The sequence below is a fragment of the Chiloscyllium plagiosum genome, unplaced genomic scaffold (assembly GCF_037043375.1).
Source record: "Chiloscyllium plagiosum isolate Xiang-an unplaced genomic scaffold, Cpla_swu_hap1 HiC_scaffold_3, whole genome shotgun sequence".
NCBI lineage: Eukaryota > Metazoa > Chordata > Chondrichthyes > Orectolobiformes > Hemiscylliidae > Chiloscyllium > Chiloscyllium plagiosum.
Window position 1 is genome coordinate 99320477 of NW_028270141.1, and position 25063 is coordinate 99345539.

General features: G+C 39.0%; 1 protein-coding gene across 1 annotated transcript in view; it reads left to right on the top strand.

The window, feature by feature from the left end:
* Positions 1-24808, top strand: part of LOC122547311 (interleukin-20 receptor subunit alpha-like) — a 44046-nt gene extending 19238 nt beyond the window's left edge. Inside the window, exons 2-7 of the mRNA XM_043685959.2 lie at positions 1866-1998; positions 10843-11021; positions 12284-12459; positions 14592-14736; positions 16208-16347; positions 21414-24808. Of these exons, the coding sequence (XP_043541894.2) occupies positions 1866-1998; positions 10843-11021; positions 12284-12459; positions 14592-14736; positions 16208-16347; positions 21414-22520 (1880 nt within the window). The 3' untranslated portion in view covers positions 22521-24808. The remainder of the gene's footprint in view (positions 1-1865; positions 1999-10842; positions 11022-12283; positions 12460-14591; positions 14737-16207; positions 16348-21413) is intronic.
* Positions 24809-25063: the final 255 nt, after the last annotated feature.

Consider the following 25063-nt stretch of genomic DNA (forward strand, 5'->3'; position numbering starts at 1 on the left):
TGCCTGTTCCTTTTTAACTGCTAAGAGTTCACCTAACCCCCTCTCCCTTCATCCATTTAAGATGTGGAGTGACTGATTCGATCAACATGCGTTCCACATAGCTCTTAGCTCCACAGATGCACAATAGTGATGTCAGCTGGTACTCACACAATTGCAACTGATGCCGCATCTTCCAGAAACGGTTATCCGGGAGACGGAACTGGTCCTGAAGTTCCCACATTACGCAGGATGCATACTATCAAGGTTGGAGCAGCCCTGACTTTTATGTATTTTTCAGTTAAGCTTATTATCGCTAATAGATGTTACAAACACAAATAAACCTTGTTCACCAATATTGATAAAAAATATTGATAACAGTTAACCCACGTACTTATAGTAATAAACCTTGCTTAAAATGTATTAGTTTAGAAAGGTAGTGCTCACTAGTTCCTCACTTGTTACTTCTTATTGTCACATAATCTTTTTAGTTTTTAATCTGTCAATTGTTTATGCTGGATCTCCTCCCGCACAATGCCAGCTTCCTTCCTTACCAAATTTCCAAGCTCACACTCTGTCTGGGAGCACTCATGGCTATTTTCATGCTGCTGACTTTAACAGACATCACAAAAAAAAGCACATTGTGAGTAATTTTCAATATTCTGATTTACGATAGAACTGGCATTGTGATTCAAGCAGCCATGTTAGAGACACACAACAATTCCTTTCACGAGTGGCAAGGTTGGTTTGATGCTGCAACAATAAGTTTTCTATTGAGCAGCTTGCACCCCAGCAAAAAACTTATTCACCACAGTTTTTGTTATTTCCTGACATTGTGCTGAACAGTAACATGCAGAACATCTATTGTCAGAGACAATCAAGTCCCTAAACTAATTATCTTATGTACCTTGCAGCACCTGATTGCAAGGTCAAACTCAATGAAACTTCTTTGTAGACATGTTCACTTTTTATTATTTTTCCTTCTCATATCCTAAAGGATTTGGTTTCATATGTACAGTATTAGCTTGCCTCTAATACTCCACCCAACATTTAGTCTCCATGTGTGAGCCGGGAACAACATTTTAAAGACACCCCCATTGTAAGACAGTACACTTACGTTGTTGGTAAACAAACCAAAATGTGAAAAATTTCAAAGCACCACATACTTTTGTCAAAAAGCTGGTATATGTAAGATTTGGCTTTCCACCACCACCCAACCCCCATCAGGAAGAGAATGCAGAATGAGTTTATCTAGTACCTGAGTACAAAACTAATGGAGCCTGAGATGCAATTTTCAGAGCGTGACATAGTTTCAGTATCTGAGTAGCCCACCAGAACCACATCTAATATGCAGTACTGATGAAACATAAACGACTGTCAGCAGCAAAAGCTAAGGGGGGGATGGAAAATTTTGAGCAAACATATACAGAGAAACCGCATAGGTTTTCTAAAACGGTTTGTTAACATGAATTGTTTTGCTTGCTTTTCAAAATATTGGCCTATTGATTGTCCATGGAGCTCTTTCCCAGGAATTGAAGAATTTCTTTTTGTATGCTACATTCCCACATCTGTTTTCTTAATTTAATAGCAAACCTGTTCAAAATATACAGGTACAGTACTAACTTGGCTAAAATAGCGCAAACAGAATGTAACAAAAAAAAGTGCAAACGAGAAAATTAAACCAGTTATTCGAAGAATGGGTCAGAAGCTTTTTTTTGGTGCACTCTATCATTCAATATTTCTCTCAGGCCTAAGTCTGTGTGGATGATAATCATCAGTGTGGACTGGCTGTTTCTATGTTGATAATTCTTGTATAATTATGTCAAGCCCATTTCAGTTTTGATCTTACTTTATATATTTTTACATAACTGCCTTTTGTTTTGTTTCAGGACATCTCTGCAGAAGCCCATTACCTGCACCAAGTAATGTGCACTTCTGGTCAGTCAATCTGCAGAACGTTGTGCTCTGGGAGCTGCCTAGAGAGAAAAGATGCAAGATATTGTTCAGTGTACAGTATAAAATGTAATTACTACTCTTATTCTGTGTTGCTATGTGGCTGTTTAGATCTTGATTATATTTTGTTGTTTCCAAATGAAGCAATCGTAACTTTAGGAAATAATTAACAACACACAAATCTGTCCTGCTTCAGACAATTCGGGCCATCTTTAATGTCTCTTCCCAACACAGATGTAAGAAACGTTAATGTCCCCCATCTCTCACTCTTCCTCCAATGCATACACACATGATCCACAGAATGCAATGTCAAATGCCAAAATTAGAAGCTGTAAGTACAAAATAGACATTATTATATCCAACGGGGAATTCAGGAGAAATTTCATTAACTAGACAGTGGTTAGAATGTGGAACTCACTACCGCAAGGACTGGTTGAGGCAAATAGCATAGGTGCATTTAAGGGGAAGCTAGTTAAGCACATAAGAGAGAAAAGAATGGAAGGTTTTACAGATGGGTTTAATTAAAGAGAGGGCGGGTTGGTGAGGAGACCCATGTGCAGCATAAAAAAACGCCAAATGCTTATTCTGTGCTGTAGATTCTAAGTAATTTAGAATTAGTGAAGAGACTATTCCCAGACACAGGATATTCAAAGTCAGGGTCCAGGACAGTGGATACACCAGGACCCAATAACAAGGACCCAGGGATGTGTTCAGGTTGGGATAGGACCAGTGTGCCCAGTTCAGGGCCAGAAGCAGCAGGAGAGCTCAATATTTCTGTCCTTTTCCCTGTTCAAAAATACTTATTTCTCAGAAATTCTAATAGAGATCATTTTCAAAAAAAAAATTCCCAGGAATTCTTGCAGTACAGAAGCACATTAAAAAGATCCATGTCTCACAAAAATCAGATAGTTGAAAATCGTTCATTGCAAACTTGATATTGTGGCATGAAGATTAGTAACAGAAAATACAGTACATTTTTACAATGTAACCTTCCTTAATGTTTTACCAACAAAATGCTATGACCCTGCCCTTAGACAAATCACTATATTCATCTTCATTATCACAACACAAGTGATAACCTATCTGTGTAGGTTCTAGTTCTGACTGTTATGTTGTTCGTCAAGTAATGAGTTGTTTCACCAGTTTTGTATCCTCTTGTTATGAGACATTCCAGACTCAATATGAATGGACAACCAAAATAGAGGGAAAACATTCATCCTGTTAGCCTAGGTTGATTCAAGGTTGCTTTTAAATGCAAAATGACAGTGTGCCCCATTGGAACCATTTATTCTTATTATTCTTTCTTATGTTTCGTATTTTTTAAAATAAATATTGCTTGCAACATTGAGCAATATTTTTCAGGGAAGACCAAAGTAAAACTATATTTTTATAATCTCAGAAAGTCTTCTTGCTTTATGCTTGAATTTAAAAAAGTCATGAGGATGGTGGAAAAACTTATTTTTAACGCAACTACCCACAAAACTAAATTTGATGGTTTGATTCAGAAATGTGATTGTTTACTTAATCACCACGAATGCATTCCCTGCAAACTGTTTCCATACAATCCACTTAACAAAAGTATTGTCCAGTGTAAAGTTAAAAATCACATGATACCAGGTTAAAGTCCAACAGGTTTAATTGGAAGCACTAGCTTTCGGAGCGCTGCTCCTTCATCAGGTGGTTGCAACAACTGAGTGATTTATGTTAATTGCCTTGGAGTAATCAATTCATCTACAGATTCGTCTCTGAAACGTATACATTTTGCTCACTGGCATTTAGAAGAATGGGAAGAGACCTTACTGAAACAAATAAGATTGTTTGGGGGCTTGACAGGATAGGTGCAGAAAGTTTGTTTCCCCTTGAAGGAGAGTGTAAAGGCAGAGGTACAACTGTCAAATTAGGAAATTAAGACAGAAGTGAGGAGAAATTCCTTCTTGCAGAGGGTAATGAACCTGTGAAATTCTTTACTGCTGAGGATTGTTGAGGTTGGGTCATGATGACTATTCAAGGTTGAGGTACATAAATATTTAAACAGTCAGGGAATCAAGGATTATGAGGAAAAGTTATGAAAGTGAAGTTAAGGAATATCAGATTAACCACGATCTTATTTAATTACAGAGCAGAACTGATAGGATGAAAGGCCAATTTCTGATCCAATGCCTTATAGTCTTTTATCTCCAAAAATGTCAGAAAGTTGATGAAAACAGTAGCAATCACATTCAACTATCATTAAGCTATCATTCATTCCCTCCCTGCCCTTCAGCATAAATGCCACCTTTTTCTAGCTAAAAGCAGTTCTGAAGACTCAAAATGCTAACTCTGGACCCAAAATGCTAACTCTGCTTTCTATCCGCACATGCTGTCAGATGTGTTGAGGTTCTCCAACAATTTCTGTTTTTGTATCACATTTAATTACTTTAATTGTGTCACTGCCCTCTTATTTTGCACACTGAAAGCACTAGAAACATGTAACAGCAGTGAAAACACTGTGCTAGTTTGTGGGGGAAGTATTACATTGCATGAGAGCATCTGAGCAAGAAAAGGTAAACCACACGTTTGCAGGTGCACATTCTCTTCAGATTTTTATCTCAGAGTAACCTCATATCACACACAGAGCTGCATGTGCAGCAAATGTCCCAGTTTACAACAATTTTTTATTAAGGTGTTTGTTTATTCATTGTATTAATATGCTTTTGAAGCTAAATTATACCTCCAAAATGTCAGTTAGAGTCATAGAGATGTACAGCATGGAAACAGACCCTTCGGTCCAACCCGTCCATGCCGACCAGATATCCCAACCCAATCTAGTCCCACCTGCCAGCACCTGACCCATATCCCTCCAAACCCTTCCTATTCATATACCCATCCAAATGCCTTTTAAATGTTGCAATTGTACCAACCTCCACCACTTCCTCTGGCAGCTCATTCCATACATGTACCACCCTCTGCGTGAAAAAGTTGCCCCTTAGGTCTCTTTCCCCTCTCACCCTAAACCTCTAGTTCTGGACTCCCCTACCCCAGAGAAAAGATTTTGTCTATTTATCCTATCCACACCCCTCATAATTTTGTAAACCCCTATACGGTCACCCCCTCAGCCTCCGACACTCCAGGGAAAACAGCCCCATCCTGTTCAGCCTCTCCCTATAGCTCAAATCCTCCAACCCTGGCAACATCCTTGTAAATCTTTATTGAACCCTTTCAAGTTTCACAACATCTTTCCAATAGGAAGGAGACCAGAATTGCATGCAATATTCCAACAGTGGCCTAACCATTGTCCTGTACAGCCGCAAAATGACCTCCCAACTCCTGTACTCAATACTCTGACCAATAAAAGAAAGCATGCCAAATGCCTTCTTCACTATCCTATCTACCTGTGACTCCACTTTTAAGGAGCTATGAACCTACACTCCAAGGTCTCTTTGTTCAGCAACACTCCCTAGTACCTTACCATTAAGTGTATAAGTCCTGCTAAGATTTGCTTTCCTAAAATGCAGCATCTCGCATTTATCTGAATTAAACTCCATCTGCCACTTCTCAGCCCATTGGCCCATCTGGTCAAGATCCTGTTGTAATCTGAGGTAACCCTCTTCGCTGTCCACTACACCTCCAATTTTGGTGTCATCTGCAAACTTACTAACTGTGACTTTTATGCTCGCATCCAAATCATTTATGTAAATGACAAAAAGTAGAGGATCCAGCACCGATCCTTGTGGCACTCCCACTGGTCACAGGCCTCCAGTCTGAAAAACAACTCTCCATCACCACCCTCTGTCTTCTACCTTTGAGCCAGTTCTGTATCCAAATGGCCAGATCTCCCTGTATTCCATGAAATCTAACCTTGGTAACCAGTCTCCCAGTGGGAACTTGTCGAACGCCTTACTGAAGTCCATATAGATCACTATAGATCACTACCACTTTCAGACAGCTTTCTAATATTCCCAGCAGTACAATTTGTGCACTTGAACTTTTAGACAACCAAACAATCGAATAGTTCATTATAATAAAGAAACTCCCATGAAAGGAAGTGTGGTAAAGATTTATTGTCAGTGCTGAAGAAAATAATTAATATGTTTGTGAAAAAAAATTAAAAATATTTATAAAGTGTGTCAGTTTCATCTTACCTCCAGACTTGACTGGACCAATGCACTCACGGTTGGCCTCCTCTACTCTATTCTCCTTCACCTTTACATCACCTAAAATTCTACTTCAGATGTCCTTGTGCCAAACCATGCTCACCCATAAAACCTCTGTTCAGTGACCTGCATTGAATTCCAATTAAATGTTGTCTCAATTTTATCATTTTCATCCTTCAGTTTGCACCTTCATGTATCACTCCTTCATCCCTCTTGTTGTCCCTATAATCTCCTCCAGTCCCACAACTATCTGAGACATCTGCACTGATCTAATTCTAGCCTTTTATGCATTTTAATTGCTCCGTAAATTAATTTTTTTTGTGCGGGGCCTTCAGCCAACGAAACTCTAAGCTCTAGACTTGCTCCCTAAATTGCCTTTTTCCCTTGCCTTCCTCCAGTTACATTAGACGTGCTATGTTAGTACCAGTATTTTCTTAATATAATATGATTGAATGCGTATCAGAAAATACAGAAAACGCAATCACATGAGATGCCACGATTTCATTGAAATACTTTTGAATTCATGGACATTGTATTACAGTGAAAGCAGGTTCACTGTGAGAGAAAGTCATTTCATAATGACGAAACAAAACACTTCACAATGAACAAATAAATGAAGAATAGACTTAAAATTGATATTAGGTTTTGCTCACACGGTACTAGTTAATTGATTACTTTGTCTCATGGTTGCATCGGCTTGCTTACTCTGTTAACTCTTCATACTATGGCATTTGGATTTTTTTCAAATGAGTCCAGTATTTTTGGATTAGAAGCTTTCACAGAGGTGTTTTTCATGTCTTCCTGCCAATCAGTTTAAAAAAAAATTGAATGGAAAATGTTGGACAATTTGTGATGTCTGTCATAATGTTGTTTTCATCATAATGACCTTGAAGCTGTTGTCCCCTTGTCACTAAAAACATTGTTTTCTGGTTTTCACTCTTGAGCCATTTAATTACTGGATATATCGCTGCAAAATTCTCTCTGAGACTTCTCGTTCCAGAAGTAGAGAACCCCCATTTGTGAAACTGTCCATCTTGGTTTGTCACTCTGACACTGGGTATCAAGTTCTCCACAGTCTTTGAGACTACAATAAGAAAATATAACAAGGAGCAGGTGTAAGGAATTCAGCCTGCTCACCATCCAATATGATCATGGCTGATCTCACCTCAGCCTTACCTCCACTTTCCTGTCCATTCCTCATAACAACTCAACCTGTTCCTAATTAAAAATCTGTCCTTAAATTGACTCATTGTCACAGCATCTGCTGAACTCTGGGGCAATGAATTCGACAGATTCACAACTGTCTGAGAGATTGCTCACCATAAATGTTAGATCAACCCTAATTTGAGCTTCAGATGCAGTTTGAGCAGGGCAGCACTGTACACCTTAAGAATGGCCTCTGGAAACTTCAAATCAACTGATGTGTCCTGTAACCCAGCATCTTCTTTGCATTGTTATTACTATTATCACTAGCTTGGGCTGCTAAGTGGCAAGCATCATATCTGCCAGACAAGTGCCAAATAAAGATTATTTCCAACAAGACTGAATCTGATCAGCTCCCTGATGTACAATAGCGTTGCAATCACTGAATCTCCATTATCAACATGCTAAGTTTCACCATTAACCGAAATTTAACCTGTCTAACCTTATAAATACTCTGGCTACAAGAGTAAGTCAAAGGCTAGTCAATCTACAGTGAGTAACTTACCTCCTGACTCTCCAAAGCGAGTCCACCTGCAAGGTACAAGTCAGAATGGTGATGGAATACTCCAATTGCCTGGATGACTATGGCTGCATCTACACTCAAGAAGCTCAATACCACCCAGGACAAAGCAGCCTGTTCATCTGTGCACTGCTTACCACCTTGAGCATTCACTTTGCACCACTGAATCACAGTGGCAAGGTGCTGACTATTCACAAGATGCGCTGTGGCAACAACTCTCCTTACCTTCAGTAGCACCTTCTACTACTTATAAGGAAAAAGAAAAAAAGATGCATGGGAACACCAACACCCACAAGTTCTCCTTGAAGCCACATGCTGACCTGACTTAGTGCTAAATGACTGTTTTTTCTCTGTCACTGGATCCAAAAAGTGCAGCTCCATTCTTAATAGTACTGCTAGTATATCTATATCATATAGACTGATGGTTCCAAAGGACAGCTCATCCCCACTTTCTCAAAGGAAATTAGGATAAGCGATAAGCGTAGGCCTAGCCAGAGATGCTTACACTCTCTTAAAGAATAAAAAGAATCTGTTTTAACCTAATGATCTGGAAATCAAGTAACATCTCCAAGATACTGTTCAGATTTGACAAATATACATCCCACCTTGATCTGAGACCAATCTTTAAAAGCTAACTTTGAATTTAACTATGGAATTACAGTATTAAAGTGTTTAAAGGATTATAGTTGGTGATCTACATTACATATGTATATAGGTATAAATGATATCCAATTATTCCTATTTTTACAGCCTTGGATATGTCACTATGTTCAGTTCATGTGATTAGTACAGGTTCCCCTTGTGTCACCGGTATTACACTTGCTTCCTGAACCAGTTCATGATTTTAATGCATGATTACAATATAAACCACTTAATGGAAAGACCCAAATGGGAACAATTGTTCCTTTCAAAACAAGTGGTTTTATGAAACAAATATTGTACAATACATAGTGAATGTATTGGTGCTTAAACAAATATTTGTCTCAGATGAATCCATCGTTTACCTGGCTTGTAGTGTGTCAGTAGCTATTTTGATCCATCTTATTAATTTTGCAACTTTTATTTTTAGTAACTTGACTGTGGTGTTAGTTCTGCAATTCAATTTGCCAGGAGAAGTGAGGACTGCAGATGCTGGAGATCAGAGCTGAAAAATGTGTTGCTGGAAAAGCGCAGCAGGTCAGGCAGCATCCAAGGAGCAGGAGAATCGACGTTTCGGGCATAAGCCCTTCTTCACTCACCCAACATTTTTTTATTTTAGGACAGTTCCAATTCCCTTTTACTCCCCTGACCTGAGTCAGAAGCGAATCAATGTGTAGAACATCGAACATTACAGCACGGTACAGGCCCTTCGGCCTTCAATGTTGCACCAAACTGTGAAAATAACCTGATGCCCATCTAACCTACTCCGTTCCATTATTATCCATATGTCCAATACCCTTAGCGTCTGCAAGTCTACTACAGTTGCAGGCAGGCCGTTCCACGCTGCTACTACTCTCTGAGTAAAGAAACTACCCCTGATATATGTCCAAAGTCTATCACCCCTCAATTTAAAGCTAAGTCCCCTCATGTTAGCCTTTACCATGCAAGGATCAAGGCTCTCTCTGTCCACCCTATTTAACCCTCTGATTATCTTATATGTCTCGATTAAGTCACCTCTCAACCTTCTTCTCTCCAACGTAAACAGCCTCAGTTCCCTCAGCCTTTCCTCATAAGACCTTCCATCCATACCAGGCAACAGTCTAGTATCTTCTCTGAACTCTTTCCAAAGCTTCTATCTCCTTCCTATAATGTGGTGACCAGAACTGCACGCAATACTCCAGATGTGGTCTTACCAGTGACTTGTACAGCTGAAACATGACCTCATGGCTCCGAAACCCAATTCCCCTACCAATAAATGGCAACACAACATATGCCTTCTGAACAACTCTATCAACCTGGGTGGCAACTTTCAGAGATTCATGCACCAGGACACTGAGATCTCTCTGTTCATCTACACTGCCAAGAATTTTACCATTAGGCCAGTACTCTGCATTCCTGTTACTTCTTCCAAAGTGAAATATCTCACACTTTTCCACATTAAACTCCATTTGCCACTTCTCAGCCCAGCTCTGTATCTTGTCTATGTCCTTCTGTAACTCAGAACATCCTTCGGCATTACCCACAACTCTGCCTACCTTCGTGTCATCTGCAAACCTAGTAACCCATCCTTCTATGCCCACCTCCAGATCATTTATAAAAATGACAAATAGCATTGGCCCCAAAACAGATCCTTGTGGCACACCCCTGGTAACTGAGCTTCAGGATGAACATTTCCCATCAACCACCTCTGAAGTATTTTTCAAGAACAAAAAAAACATACATTTGTGCAGAATTGAAACAGTTACTAACTCTTTGGCATTTCCATTAATGTGATCCCGCTTCTTGTCCCAGACCACCACCCCTGCTCCTAAAAGACAATAGTTATTAATCAGTCCTGTCTTCACCATCCCTGACTCATCCAAATTTTAGAATTTAGAATTTAGGCTAAAGGGTAACTATGTGTGAGGCAGCCAAAGTGTCATTCTACAATATGGTCGAAGCAACTGTTCACTGGCAGTGTTGCTACATTCATGTCTTTCTTTGTGGTACTGCAGTGCTTAAGCTAACTAGCCAGCATGTATAATTTAAGAATGAAAGACCTTGGATCATTTCTGTTTTATTGTTACTGCTAACCTTGGTTTGGGATTACCTTTGGTACTTGTGGCCAACACTGGGTAAATATTCCTTGATTGATGCAACAGTAGAATGTATAAAGAGGAGGGCATCTGCTTCACTGTGCCAATCGTGAAGTAATTTTCATGACAGAAAATCAACAAGCAATCAGAATAAAAATGTATTTGCACTGCTTATTTCCGACAAGATCAAAATTAATCTGGAAAAGATAAACAATTTCACTTTGAGTTGTGTGAAGAATTGTAAGCATGGAGAAGTGTGTGTGCAATTGCCTAGTTACATTATGTGGCCAATTTGAAAATCAATGTTTGCAGTTAAGACTTGACAATGCTACTTTTAAATCAGATATGGAGAAAAAGATTGGAAGAACAAAAAGGAATGCCAGAACATTACCAGAACATACTGTGATGTTTCAAATGAGACAGCTGACAGTGAAGAATATTACTATGCCAGAGTAAGAGCTATTTCAAGAGCAGGATTTTCAGATTGGAATAAAAGTGGAAGATTCAATCCAAAGGTGGAAAGTAAGTGCAGATTTAAACTTTGCTGTAAAGGTACAAATTTTAACTGTATCTGTTGTAAATTTTGTCATGATCCCTGCAGTAGCTGACAGCTTTTTTTAAAAAATTAACTTTGAGTGAATGGCTGAATAGATGACACAAAACGTTTTCATGTATGAAGATGACAAAAATATTTAAAGCACCATTGACTAAGCACCATTTCAGGAGACAGCTTATATTTAAACTACAGAAAAAGTCCTATATTTATCATTTAAAATGTCCAAACATTTTCCACCACAATTGCTTTTCTTTGATGATTGAGTGGACGCTCTATTCTGGATGTTATTTTGCTCACTGAGCTTTAAGGTTTGTTGTCAAACGTTTCATCACCATACCAGGTAACATCATCAATGAGCCTCCAGTGACCCACTTTCTATTTATGTGTTTAGGTTTCCTTGGGTTGGTGACATCATTTCCCATTGTGTTGTCATTTCCGGTTCTTTTTCTCAGAGGGTCAAATTCTGTCACCAAGCAAGGAAACCTAAACAGATAAATAGAAAGTGGGTCACTAACACCAGTACTTCATCAGAGGCTCACTGATGATGTTACCTAGTATGGTGACGAAACGTCTGAAAACGAACGTTCCAGCTCAGCGAGCAAACCTACATACAGAACCTCAACCTGAACTTCAAATCTTCTCAAAACTCGCAGACACTCTATTCTCCCAGAACTAGTCAATACTGATCTTAGCTCGCAAGTGTCACTTTCATTCTTTTCCTTCCCCAACTGCCTTTCAAGTTGTCCTGGAGATTTCCCCTCTGGCTCAAGCATGGCAAATCTGCCGGCCCAGCTTCATTTTAAATCCTCACCAATTTGGCCTTCTCAATCCAAACAAAACCTTGCAAACAAATTCATGTGCAGTTAATGACAGATACTTGGGTGCCTTTAGGTCCTCTGTCTCGAGTCTCTCTTAGATCCTGGAAAATTGTCATGTCTGTGAAAATCGGACCCTGACATATTTACCCACCCCCCTCCTTACCCCAGTCCCTTTCAGGTACTCATTAAAATCTACTACTTTGATCAAGGCTTTTGTCATCTGACTCAATATTATCTTTTGTGCCTCAAATTAACAATTTTTTTATAATACTCCTTGGGAGCAGTGAAGTCTTATTATGTTTAAGTACTGCACAAATATATTTGTTGTTTGGAATAGCAAAATGCACTATAACTGTTAGGGCCATTGCTGTGCATCCTCTTTTAATAGCTATTTATCAATTGTTTTTCAGCAAACATCAGTTCTCCAAAAGTAGAAGTAAAAGTTGGGGTCTGTTCCATCTCCATTACTTTGACGGTTCCCAAAAAGTGGAAGACAAACAATGAGCCTCGAGCTATTTCACTGGCTAAAGTTTTTCATGACTTAAAATACAATTTGACTGTTACCAATAGAAAGACAAATAAGTCGGTAAGAAAATTTCATACATTATTAAAACAAAGTATACAGACACACTGGTGGTTAGTTCACAAAGCATAATCCTTTACTTTCGTTCATGTGATGCAGTGTCACTGGCTGGACCAGCATTTATTCCTTATTCATTATTGCTCTGGAGAAGATGGTGGTCTGCTTTCTTCAATCACTGTGGTACTTGGGGGTGTAGGATCATTCATTATGCTGTTACAGAGACTGTTCTTGAGTTTGACCTGTTGATAATGAAGGAAATATGATATATTTCCAAATAGAATGGTGAGTAGCTTGGCAGGAGGTGATGTTCCCATGCATCAGCTGCCTTTGTCCTTTAAGATGGCAGTGGTCATGGTTATGAAGGTTCTGTCAGAGGAGCCTTGCTATTTACTCCAATGCACCTTATAGATGATGCACATTGCAGCTAACTTACATCAGTGGTAAAGGGGTTGAATGTTGAAGTTGGTAAATGTGATGTCAGTTAAGCAGGTTACTTTGTCCTGGATGGTGTCAAGCTTAAGTGTTGTTGAAGCTGCTGTCATCCAGGCAAGTTGTAAGTCTTCCAGCAACTCCTGATTTGTGCCTTGTAGATGGTGGACAGGCTTTGGGGGGTCAGGAGGTGATTACTCACTGCAGAATGCCTGTTCTCTGTCTTACTCTTGTAACCACTGCATTTACATGGCTGTTCCAGTTCAGTTACTAATCAATGATAATCCCCATGACCTGATTGTGAGGTATTCAGTGACACAAATGCCATTGAACGTAGACTGATGAGAATTAGATTTTCTTTTGTTCGAGATTACCTTGCACTCGTGTGGCATGAATGTTACTTGGCACTTGTCAACCAAGCCTGGATATTGTCCAGGTTATACAACATTTGGACATGTTCTGCTTCAGGATGTAAAGAGTTGCAAATGGTGCTGAACATTGTGCTGTTACTGGCAAACATCATCATTTCTGACTTTATGATGTAGAGAATATCCACTGTGACAGATGATGAAATTTGACTTCTAAAAAATTCTGCAACTAAAAGCTAGCCAATGATAACCACGTAACCATTGTTGATTCTTATTAAAACTCATCTGGTTCACAAATAACTTTCAGGGAACGAAATCTGCCACCCTTCACCTGATCTGGCCTGCATGTGACTCTCAACCCACTGCACTGTCGTTAACTCTTAACTGTCTACTGGGCATTAGGAATTGACAATAAAAGCTGGCCTAGCCTAGTGACGCTAATATCCCATAAATGCATTTTAAACAAATTATCCATAATTATTCACAATTGCATGTGGCAGGCCTACAAAGCTTATTTTGAATCTGTTTTAGTTGTGGAATTACTTAGCCCTGTCTACTGCATGATGCTTTTCTGCTGTTTGGCATTCACGCAGTCCTGTGTGTAGCTTCACCATGTTCATACATCATTTATAGCTATACACAACTCTGCACCTGCATGTGCTCCCCTACGCTATTCATTGAACCAAGGCTGCTTTACCAGTTGGGTGCTAATGGTAGAGTCAAGCATTTGCTAGGCCATACGTTTACAGATTCTGCCTGAATTCAATTCCGCTATTGTCAAGGGCCCACAGTGTCTTATGGATGCTCAGTTTTAAGTTGCTAGATCTGTTTCAAGGTTGTCCTGTTTAGGATGATGTTAATGTCAGACAACACAATGGTCAATACCTTCCTTGTAAAGACAGAACTTGGTCTCTACATGACTGTGTGCCGTGGTCGCTGTTATCAATGCTGTCATGGACAGATGTATCTGTATAAGATAGATTGATGAGGAGGTGTTCAAGCAGACTTTTCACTCGTGTTGATTCCTTCATCACCTGCCTCAGACACAGTACTTTCAGCTGTAGCCAGCTTGGTCAGTAGCAGTGCTGCGAAGTCAATTTTGGCGATGGACACTGAAGTCCTCCACCTATAATATATTCTGTTCCCTTGTCATCCTCCCTTGTGCTTCCTCTAAATGGGATCTGATATGAAGGAGCACTGTTTCATCAGTCAAGGTGGGTTCATGAATGAAATGCATATAATTGTTACATAGGTTATTTATGGGCAAGCATATTTACTTAACAAAGATGCAGTTGTTGTTATTTTTAACTATTAGATAATTGGTTCTTTATCTTCTAGCTCATTTTCCCTGACAGTGGTAAATTCAAAAAAGTGGATACCCTGGAGCATGATACCACATATTGTGTGACAGCTCAAACAGTGGAATATTCCTTTCACAGAATAAGTGAACCATCTGAGACTGTTTGTGCAACAACTTCCAAAGGTGAGAGTGTTATTTTAAATATGAAACTATTTTTACAAAGAAATGGTGACACAGTGGTGGATCGCTGGACTAGTAATCCAGAGGCTCAAGCTCTGGGGCAAGGGCTCAAATTCCACCATGATAGCTAGTGGAATTTGAACTCTGCTTGCACCATCTGGAATATAGTGAGGAAGGAGTAAGTCATTGAATCCCTGGAGACTACTTTGCCATTCTGGATTATCTACCTCAACATTGCATACCCAGACTATCCCCATACCTATCGTTAATAACCAGAAATCTATCAATCTGTCTTGAATTGGCGAAACTTCTGAACTTCCACGTCCCTCTGATGTGCAAAATTGCAAAGAACTACCACCCTTTCAGTGAAGAAGCTCCCCGTCATCCAATATATGGGAGTCAGGGGAGACATCCTCTCTGCATCTACAGTACCTTATCTATCCCTTTAGGAATTTTCAAAGTCTCTGTGAAATTGCCTCTCATTCCTCTAAACTCCAAAACGTTCAGACCCATTTGCTTCAATTTCTCTTCAAAGGACATCCCACCATCTGAGGGATCAATCTGATGAATATCTGCTGCACTCCCTCTGTTGAAATTATATCCTTCCTTCAGCAAGTGAGCCAGAGCTACACTCAGTGGTCCATGTGCAGCATCACCAGTTTTCTCTACAACTGAAGTGAGATATCAAGCTAGTCCCAGTAATGATAATTATGACAACTACTATCAAATGTCATAAAAACTAATCTGGTTTAGTTACGTTCTTTGGGAAAGAAATCTGTCACCCTTACCCGGTCTGATTACAGACCCACAGCAATGTAGTTGACTATTAATTACCCCTGAAATGTCCTTAGCCATCTGTTAAAAGTTAGTTAGAGATGGAAAATAAATGTTTTTTAAGCCAGTGATGCCTATGTTCCACAAGAGTTTAAAAGAATCAACGAGCACAAGACTGTTATATTGCATAAAATCATACTAAATGTTTATTAATCAAAAGGCTACATTCAAAGAGATAGTTCAATCCTTTGTGCTTGTTTTTTGTCTAGCATTTTTAACCTTAATTAGGCAAATTAATCAGTATTCTTTCACAATATCCTTTTGTTGTCATCCTATTAATAACATATCCCATTTCCCAGCTTTCAAAACTTGCCAGTGTTAGATCATTCAATGCAAAAAAGACAAAAAAAAAGTCTGCGATAGGCTGGAAGACAAATTGATCGAAAAACAGCGGAGTTAGAGTTGCACTTCTGTCTGAAAGTTCCTTTTTTCTTTCATTTCCCGCAATACCTTGTTCAAAAAGTAGTACATTTCTAACTCCTACCAATTCTGTTGAAAGATCTTCACCTTGAAACATTAACTCTGTTTCTGCCTCCACATATGCTGTCAGATTTGCTGAGATTCTGCATTAAAGATTTGTGGACAAGATGATTTTCTGATGCATTTTCAGTACATTTTCCTTTCATTTCTACCATTACAGATCCTGTGAAACAAATGATCAAAATGATCCTGCTTGGATGTGTTCTACCAATCTTTGTTTTCATTTTTCTGTTCACGTTACTGGGCTGTTTCATGTACAAATATGTGTACACCAGTGACCAGAAGCAACCTGTAAATCTGGTAAGCAGTTTCTACTAGCTTATTATAATGAACTATGATTAATGTGTGTTTATTCCACTACATACAAGAAATCTATTGTGCAGAAAGAGTGCATTTGAGGGAATATATCATCTGCAATATCTTAAGTGTTTGCCTTATTTTATAAATGTGGCAGAGAAGAGATAAGTAATTGAATCATTCCTAGTGCTAATAACACTAGGAGGTAATGTGCATATTGCTGCCAGATATTTAAAGTATTCTTACTTAGTACAACTAATGCATATCTACGTGTACTACAGCAAGGCTTTTGATAACTTCTGTATGTCAGACTGATCAAGAAAGTAAGTGCCCATGGGATTCAAAACAAATTGACACATTGGATCCAAAGTTGGCTGAGATGCAGGAAGTACATGGCGACGGTAGGGGGATTTTTTTCTGTGACTGAAAGTCTAATTGTTTGAGGTGTGCTTTAATAATTTGGACTTAAGTGAAAGGGGAGTGACTGAGAAGTTTTGGATGACTTGAAAATTGATAGCATGGTAAATAGTGAGGACAATAGGCATAAACTGCTGGAGGATATCAAGAGACTGGTCAGCTGGGCAGAGCAATAGCAAATGGAATTTACCCAGAATAGGTGTGAGGAACTGCACTTGGGAAAGGTTGACAAGGCAGGGGATTGAGTGGTAGCACCCAGAAAAGTACTGAAGATCAGAGGGACCTTGATGTGCATATCCATAGATTTTTGTAGGGCAAGTCGATAAAGGTATAAGGTGCTTAAGGGGGAAGATGGGATCCTTACCTTTATTGGTGACGTCATAGCATACAAGAACAAGGAGGTTTGTTATGACACAGTGGTGAACCCTTCTGTTAATTAAACCAAACACCCAGAAAAGCTCACCTTGCCTCATAATCTGTTAAAATATGAGTGAAAGAGAACTCACAAATTTCACTATTTAAAGAAAATAACATCAATTTATTTTTTAACTCAAAGGGTGAACATTAAACAGCTATTCACAATTCTAAACCCCCCCCCCCCTTCTCTTAACTGCTTATTATCTGCCTCCAATTCTATAACAATATGCTGTTCCAATAAGACACTATTAAAATGTTATCAACTTAATTCCAAAACTGCACAGCCACTGTTGGCTTCTCTGTCTGTCTTCTTCCAGTTAAGGATCTCCCTGGGTCATCTTCTTTCCTTTGCTGTGAATATGTTTCATATGCAAAGGTACATTTGACAAAGAGTGTTTCCTAATTTCTTGGAGAGCAAGATGTTAGCTCTCCATGCATTTCTATCACGACAGCAGTTGCTGTCTGACCAATTTTCAAAATGCCCACATTTTATATCCTACCAACATTGGATTGTCTCACTGGTTCAATGTTGGCAAAACATAAATTCAAACTTGATTGGGTTTTAGTATCCTGGGGCATGATTTAAACTGTTTGGTTAAATTCAAATCATTGTCAAAATAGCAACTATAACCCATTTTCAGTACACTCTGGGACTGCCATCTAGTCATATACACAGGTGCTTGTAAGCTCTCAGTTCAGTAAAGCATTCACTCACTCTTAAAGATACAGTACATGCCTTCAACTTCATAACACGTTACATTGGAATTGTAGAAAATATAAGTTAGGTACAACTGAAGGACTACAGCTTTGGGATTGCACTAGAAAGGATACACAGGAGATTTATGATATTGCCTTGGGCTAGAGATATGAGGAATGATTGGATAAGGCAGGGTTATTTTTCTTAAAGTTATGAAGATTGAGACATGATTTATTAGAGGGGTATATGATTATGAGCGGCATACATATGGTGGAGAGAAGACTTTTTAAAAAAAATTATCCATGGAGTAATAACCAGGGGCATAGATTTAAAATAAAAAGGTAAGATAATAGTTGAAGAGAATACTTTCATCTAGCATGTGGTTGAAGTCTGGATCTCACTGCCTGAAAAGGTGGCTAATTCACAACTCTTGTAATAGTTAAGCAATGTTTATTGATGCACTTTTGTTGCCACCATGACTATGTATCAAGAGATGGAAAATGGGATTAGTATTGTGAGATCTTTGTTGACTAACATGGACATAGTGAACTGAATGATCTCCTTCTGTACTGTAAAAATCAATGAGTCTATTTAAGAGTAAAGTTCATGATCGTAAATACTCTCAGCTAATACACATTATCAGAGACATAAAGTCTGACGCTGGAAAAGCACAGCTACTCAGGCAGTATCCGAGGTGCAGTAGAGTCAACGTTTCGAGCATAAGCTCTTCATCAGGAATGTGCTTATGCTCGAAACATTGACTTTCCTGCTCCTCGGATGCTGCCTGAGCAGCTGTACTTTTCTAGTGCCACACATTTTGACTCTAATCTCCAGCATCTGCAGTACTCATTTTCTCCTACTATCAGAGGCATATAGACTATGAATAGGCACTGCAGTGGGATTATAGACCAAAACTGCATATGAGATAATAAGATAAATCAACGAGAACTGAGAGTTTTTAAAAGAACTTCACATTCAAGTTAAAAGAATCAGATTCTGGTTATAAGTTGCAGCATGAAGGAGCCAAGGCTATAGCAGAAGCTCAAGAGTATTGGCTTCTACACTTAGGAGGGTATGAGATTCATTAATTACCTGAACAAAAGTCCAGGGGAGATTTCTGTTACACGTAGAATCTTGAGAAAGGGCAAAGAGAAGATGGTACCTTCAAGCCAACCTCACTGTACTTCAACCAGTGTACAACATATATAATTTCTTTATTACCTCTAGACTTGGTCATCCTGTTCTGCAATCAAGAAAAAATAAATAGACAAGAGAGGGTGCTAACAGAGAATGTGTTTTTAAATGTTTTTAAATATGTTAGAATGTGTTTTTAAATGTTTTTAAATGTTAGCATATTGTTTTTATATTTAATTGAAATTTTAAACAGCTGAATTTTGAAAACCACATTAAATTTGCTTCCACTGTCTTTTCAGGAAATGCATTCCAGCTACTACTGATTTTCTAAGTAATAACATTTTCCTCATAGGTGAGGACTGAAGATGCTGAGGATTAGAGTTGAGAATGTGGTGCCGGAAAAGCACAGTCACTGCTCGATTCTCCTGCTCCTAGGATGCTGCCTGACCTGCTGTACTTTTCCAGCACCACACTTGAGACTGTTCTGCTAATCAGTTTAATTCGATGTCCTCTACTTCTCAATGCTTTTGCCAATGGGAACCGTTTCTCCCTATATACTCTTTCAGATCTAACTATCACATCTCCTACCTATCCTGTTCAGGACTATAAGACAATAACAAGTAGGAACAGGAGTAGTCATTCAGACACATCAGCTGCTCTCAAGGAGAACAGACCTGGCTTGTCTATGTGATCCTAATAATCAAATCCCCTCATCCTGAAGCCTTTCTTGTGAATCTTTTCTGCAAACTCTCATCTTCTGAAAACTCCAATTCAATTGAGATCAAGGTCAATGATGACCTTATATAAATGCTTGCTTACTTTCCCAACGTTATGGTACTATCTATCACTGCAAATAAAACAATGTTACAATTTTAAAGCTAGCATCTTTTTTAGCTTATCTTAAAATGTCCTTCTTTAAATACAGTAAAATTGTTAGACTTACGCAACTTCAGAACGGGTAGTTGTGCACCAGAAATGTATTTAATTCTACTCAAACTGCACATTGATTGGAAAATGTTGCTCATTAACTAAAAGAAGATAAGGACCCTACCATGTCTTCATGTTAATGTGTATCTAGAAACATAGAAAATAGGTGCAGAAGTCGGCAATTTGGCCCTTCAGACCTTCTTTGTCACTCAATATAATCATAGCTGGTCTTTCGATTTCTTTAGTCCTAACAACAATACCTTGCTCCTTCTTGAAAATATTCCATATTTTGGCCTCAACCACTTTCTGTGGCAGAGAATTCCACAGGCCTACAACTCTCTGGGTGAAGATATTTCTCCTCTTATCCTTACTTATCTTCACTTGTGATCCCTGGTTCTGAACAACCCAGTCATTAGAAACATCCTTACTGCATTTGCCCTGTCTGGGGTAACTAATGGGTTGACAAGATAAAGAGAATAAGTTGTCTACTGCTTGGTGTTTCATTTAAAATATTCCAAATGCCTAAAGGCTACCTGTTATGCTAATTTTATCTCTTTTCTTCTTTTGTTAAAAGCTCTCACTCTTTGTGGTGTTGCAGTTCCATGGACAATACCCATCATTTTTCCACCTGGTGGCCATTATTTATGTATGAGTATCAGTAGTCAGAACCAACAAAGTTGAGCCCAAACCTTCACCCCAAATCCATTGCTTAGACGGGTCACTATATTGAGCAACAATGGGAATTCTAGTTAATGTTTCCTATTTTGAAGGCAGAGCCCAGTAGTAGCACCCTAATCAGCATACTAAGCTAGCTCCTTGCAAGAAAAGCACAAATGTCTTTCCCCTAGTCTCTATGGCTCAGTTGCTCCCTCACTATACCATCAGAGAAACATACTGAAATAGGATTGAACAGTTTAGGCCCCTCACAACTTCAGAATGATAATCTTATCAAACTCTTATTCAGCACACTTTGCCATTAAAAACAAAACTTTATGGTTAATTCAGAATATTTTACGAATTCATTTTGAAAGCTCTAGTTCAAGTTTTCATCCTCAAGCCAAAGGCTCCAATTAGAAAATTTAAATACAAGTTTCCTGCAATTGCCCATCCAATATCTGAATGTTCAAAAAACTATGAGCAGTATATGTCCAATTTTCTGATCTCAGCTCCCATTGAGAGAATCATGTACAAGCTGTGGAAGAGGACAAAACACTGGGCTACGGTTGTGAATTTTTCAATCTGTAGAACTTCAAGGAAACTTTCAATTCGGTATTCTAAACATCAAAGTGATGATATCACTATTCTACATTGTCAATGGGATACAACCTTTAAGAAAACCAGATAACATACTTTCATGCAGAAAGCACTTCTTTGACACTAATTATTAATGTTAGCACCGATGTAATTGGGATTATATGCTACATTTTACCTGCTTGAAGCTATTTCATGCTCCAATTCTATCTCTTCTTTCTTTCAGCTACTACAGTATCAGCCATCAAAGACATTCATATTTATCCCACCTGAGCCTCTGAAGGTTAACGTTATGGTTTTAGAAAATACGGATAAAAAAGCATTGTCAAATGGTTGCATAGCTGCTGACAATGGTGATGCACCTTTAACCTCCCTAGTCAGCAGCAAGTCTGCCAAAGAATGGAATGGCCTACCTTTGTTAATAAGCAACAGCAAAGTTGTATACGAGCCTCAGGGTACGGAAAAGCCAACAACAAAAGAGTGTGCAAGTAGCAATGAGAATGTTGTGCAGGTTTCCTATCAACCCCAACCAAATAATCACGGAGTTCAATCCCATCCCTCAAATGGAAGGGAGACACAGAATGTTGTTCAATATGGAATCGTACTGGAGAACCTGATTCAGCCTCAGCAGAAGCTAGACATCCAGCTGCCAAGTGTGAAGTGTACAGAACTGCCACACGTTGGGTACAAATCACAACTCCAAACACAGCCTCTGGACAAAAATGCTACACAGCACAGTATTGATTATAGTTTCATTGGAGCAGGTTCCACTCGTGATTTATATTGTAAGCAAGTTTTCCACAGTCCCGATGGGGAGGATGAGCCACAGCAGACTATCTACACGTACTGTTCACAGGCAAGGGGTAAGAACACACAAACTATAATGAGTGATACCAATTGCAACAGAGTTGGATCATATGGACCTATTTGTCCGCAACATGATGTGCTTTACCTGCCAACAATGCGCCAGGAACTAGAACAGTGTGATTATATGTCACAATTTCAAACACAGCTATTAACTGGAAAGACTGTACTAGGTGATGATGACCATTGTTCTAGTACATTAGTTAGTAACTTCCACTTACTGAATGAAGAACAGCATGATGAAGTTGAGGAGCCAGATACAACAATATTAGATTGGGATATCAATACTGGAAGGTTGACCATTTCAGATTCAGAGAACAGTATTTTTCTGAAACATACTGCAGAGCCAGAGACTGATCTTCTTTCTTCACTATATGCCAAAGATCTTTCAGATGAGCCAATAGTGACTGAAGAAGAGAATTACTTATCACAGTTCCAAAAACAATGGAAACTGCATGTACAGGCATAGCAAACGGTAATCCTTTATCACTGGAAACATATACAGAGGAACCTCGATTATCCGGCATTCGATTATCCAGATATTGGAGTTTCCAGCAAGATCGCAAGATCCCGATGCTTGGCTAAACTATGTTATCTGGCATTCAATTTTCCAGAATTTGATTAACCAAACGAAATACTCCTTGCTCGTGTCCTTCGGATAATCGAGGATCCTCTGTACCATGTGTATTTTCATTAAGATGTCAACCTGGGTACTTCCACTTCTGCATTTTTCTGTGTTCTCTCTCATCAGGTCATGCAGCTTCTCTGGCTGAGAAATTAGAAAGAGAACCTGCCCTTTGGTGTTTTCCTATGCCTCCCATGAGCTGAACATGCGGATGCACCCTAGTTAACATCAGAACTCAAGAATTGGAGGCTCAACTGACAAAACTGTTACCCTGAGTCCTCCCTCAAAATGCTCCCTAAAACCTATTACTTTGACCCAGATATCTGCCCGAATATATCTTTTATGGTTTTTCATTGAGTTTTATTTTGCAATGCGCTGGTGAAGTGCTTTCAGACCTTTTACTCTGTTAAAGCTGCTATAAAAATATAAGCTGTTGCTGATGCTAACAACAGAGATGCAACATAAACAGTCAAATCATGATCACCATTGAATTGCAGAGATTATTAGGACTCTTTTTCATAAAGTTCGTAACTTTATGGGTTTGTTTGCATATTTTAAAAATTAATTTTAGAAACATTCTCCCCTCATGCTTCCAATTTAACGTTAGCCCAGGACGCAATGCAAATTTATGTAGCCATTACCTCTTGTCTTTATGCCATTGTCTAAAATAGCAGCTTCAGCAGTAGTGTAGGCTGGGTGTCATCACCAAATTTATTGTAACTGCAGCAACTACCTCCACAATTCAGTGCAAAGTACCGATATTGGCAATACCACGCTAATCCTGAGGCAGAGTTTTGTAGCTGGCCCAGGAACATGGCAAAATCATGCAGTCCACTGGAATCAGAAAATAGCCAGGCAGAAAGTCAGGCAAAACAGTCTATCTAGTATCCAGTAAGTATTAATGTGATATAAAGAACTGAATAAGCAGGATAAATTAATTCAACAAGACATACGAAATAGCATTGCTAGCAAATGTGGTGATACATGGTTTGACATTTTGCCCTTTCACCTCTGGACTTAAATTCCAATCCAAAACTGCATTTCTGAATTTGTTGAGTGTGATGTTTAGAATCATGTCCTTTGAGGTCATTGGTGCACAACTCCCCAGTATGAAATGGTCAGTAACTTGATTACCTTACTTGGACAATCTGTACATTGACAACAATACAAGTTGCTATTCTAAAATTGTAAGGCTATTTGGTGTTAAATATCTGTCTGACCTTTACCTGTTGGTCACTGATCAGTGCTGAGAGTGGGAGTGAGTAACAAAAATGAGAGAATACTCAACACAATGAATGCCAAAATTCAAGCAAAAGAGCTTACATTTATATATTACCTTGTACCACCTCAACATGTCTCAAAGCACTTTACAAGCAATGAAATACTTTTGAGTGTATGGTAACATGGGAGATGTGACAGTCCATTTGTGCACAGTAAGTTCCCACAATAAATGTAATCATGACCAGATAATTAATTTTTGTGAAGAACAATCAGAGTTAATGTTTCAGTCTGCTGACCCTTCCTCAGAACTGATGATACCTCGGAAAATGTTAGCTTATAACGGAAATCCTGTCAGAGAGAGGAGCAGGACTTCTTCAAGGTGGGCATACATAGAAGAGATGTAGCAATACATTAGATATCAAATAAAACAGAAAGAACTGCTGATGCTGCATCCGCAGTTCTTTCGGTTCAAATTATTTTCGTGATTGCTTGGGTCTGTCACAGTCTTACACCAGTGACTTACTCTGTAACTGGGCTAAGCTGTTCCCTATTCTCCAAAAGGGCATTAAAGTTTGATGGGAAATCGTCTTTCTAATTCAAAAGGCAAATATCAATTCAGGCCCAAAGGTGAGGATTTATTATGATCCCATTTATGGTAGAGCTAGCAGTATGCCAAAGGGAGGTGTTGAGAAGAGAGCAAAAATAGAAATTGCTGGACAAACTCAGCAGATCTGGCAGCATCTGTTGGGAGAAATCAGAGTTAACGTTTTGAGTCCAGTGAACTTTCTCCAGAGCTGATAGTAGCTAGAAAAAGGAGGTATTTATGCTGATGACAAGGGGTGGGAGAGAAGTCAGCAGATAAACAGAAATGGGGTTGGAGAGAGAGAAAGAGAGTGAGAGAGAGAGAGAGAGAGAGAGAGAAAAGAAAAGTCAGTTAGGCACACAAAGAGACAATGAGCCAAGAAAGGAGAAATGCTGATAAGGAGGGCAATGAATAGGTGAGAATGGGTTGGCTGTGCTGAAAACAGCCATGTTATGACAGGGTCTGTGGTGTGGCGTGGCGTTCAGTAAAGGACATGGAAAAAGGTGTTCAGGGCTGGGAAGACAACCTGACATCTGGTAATGGGATCCTTAGACTGCCCACCCAGCACTGAATTCTTAAGGAA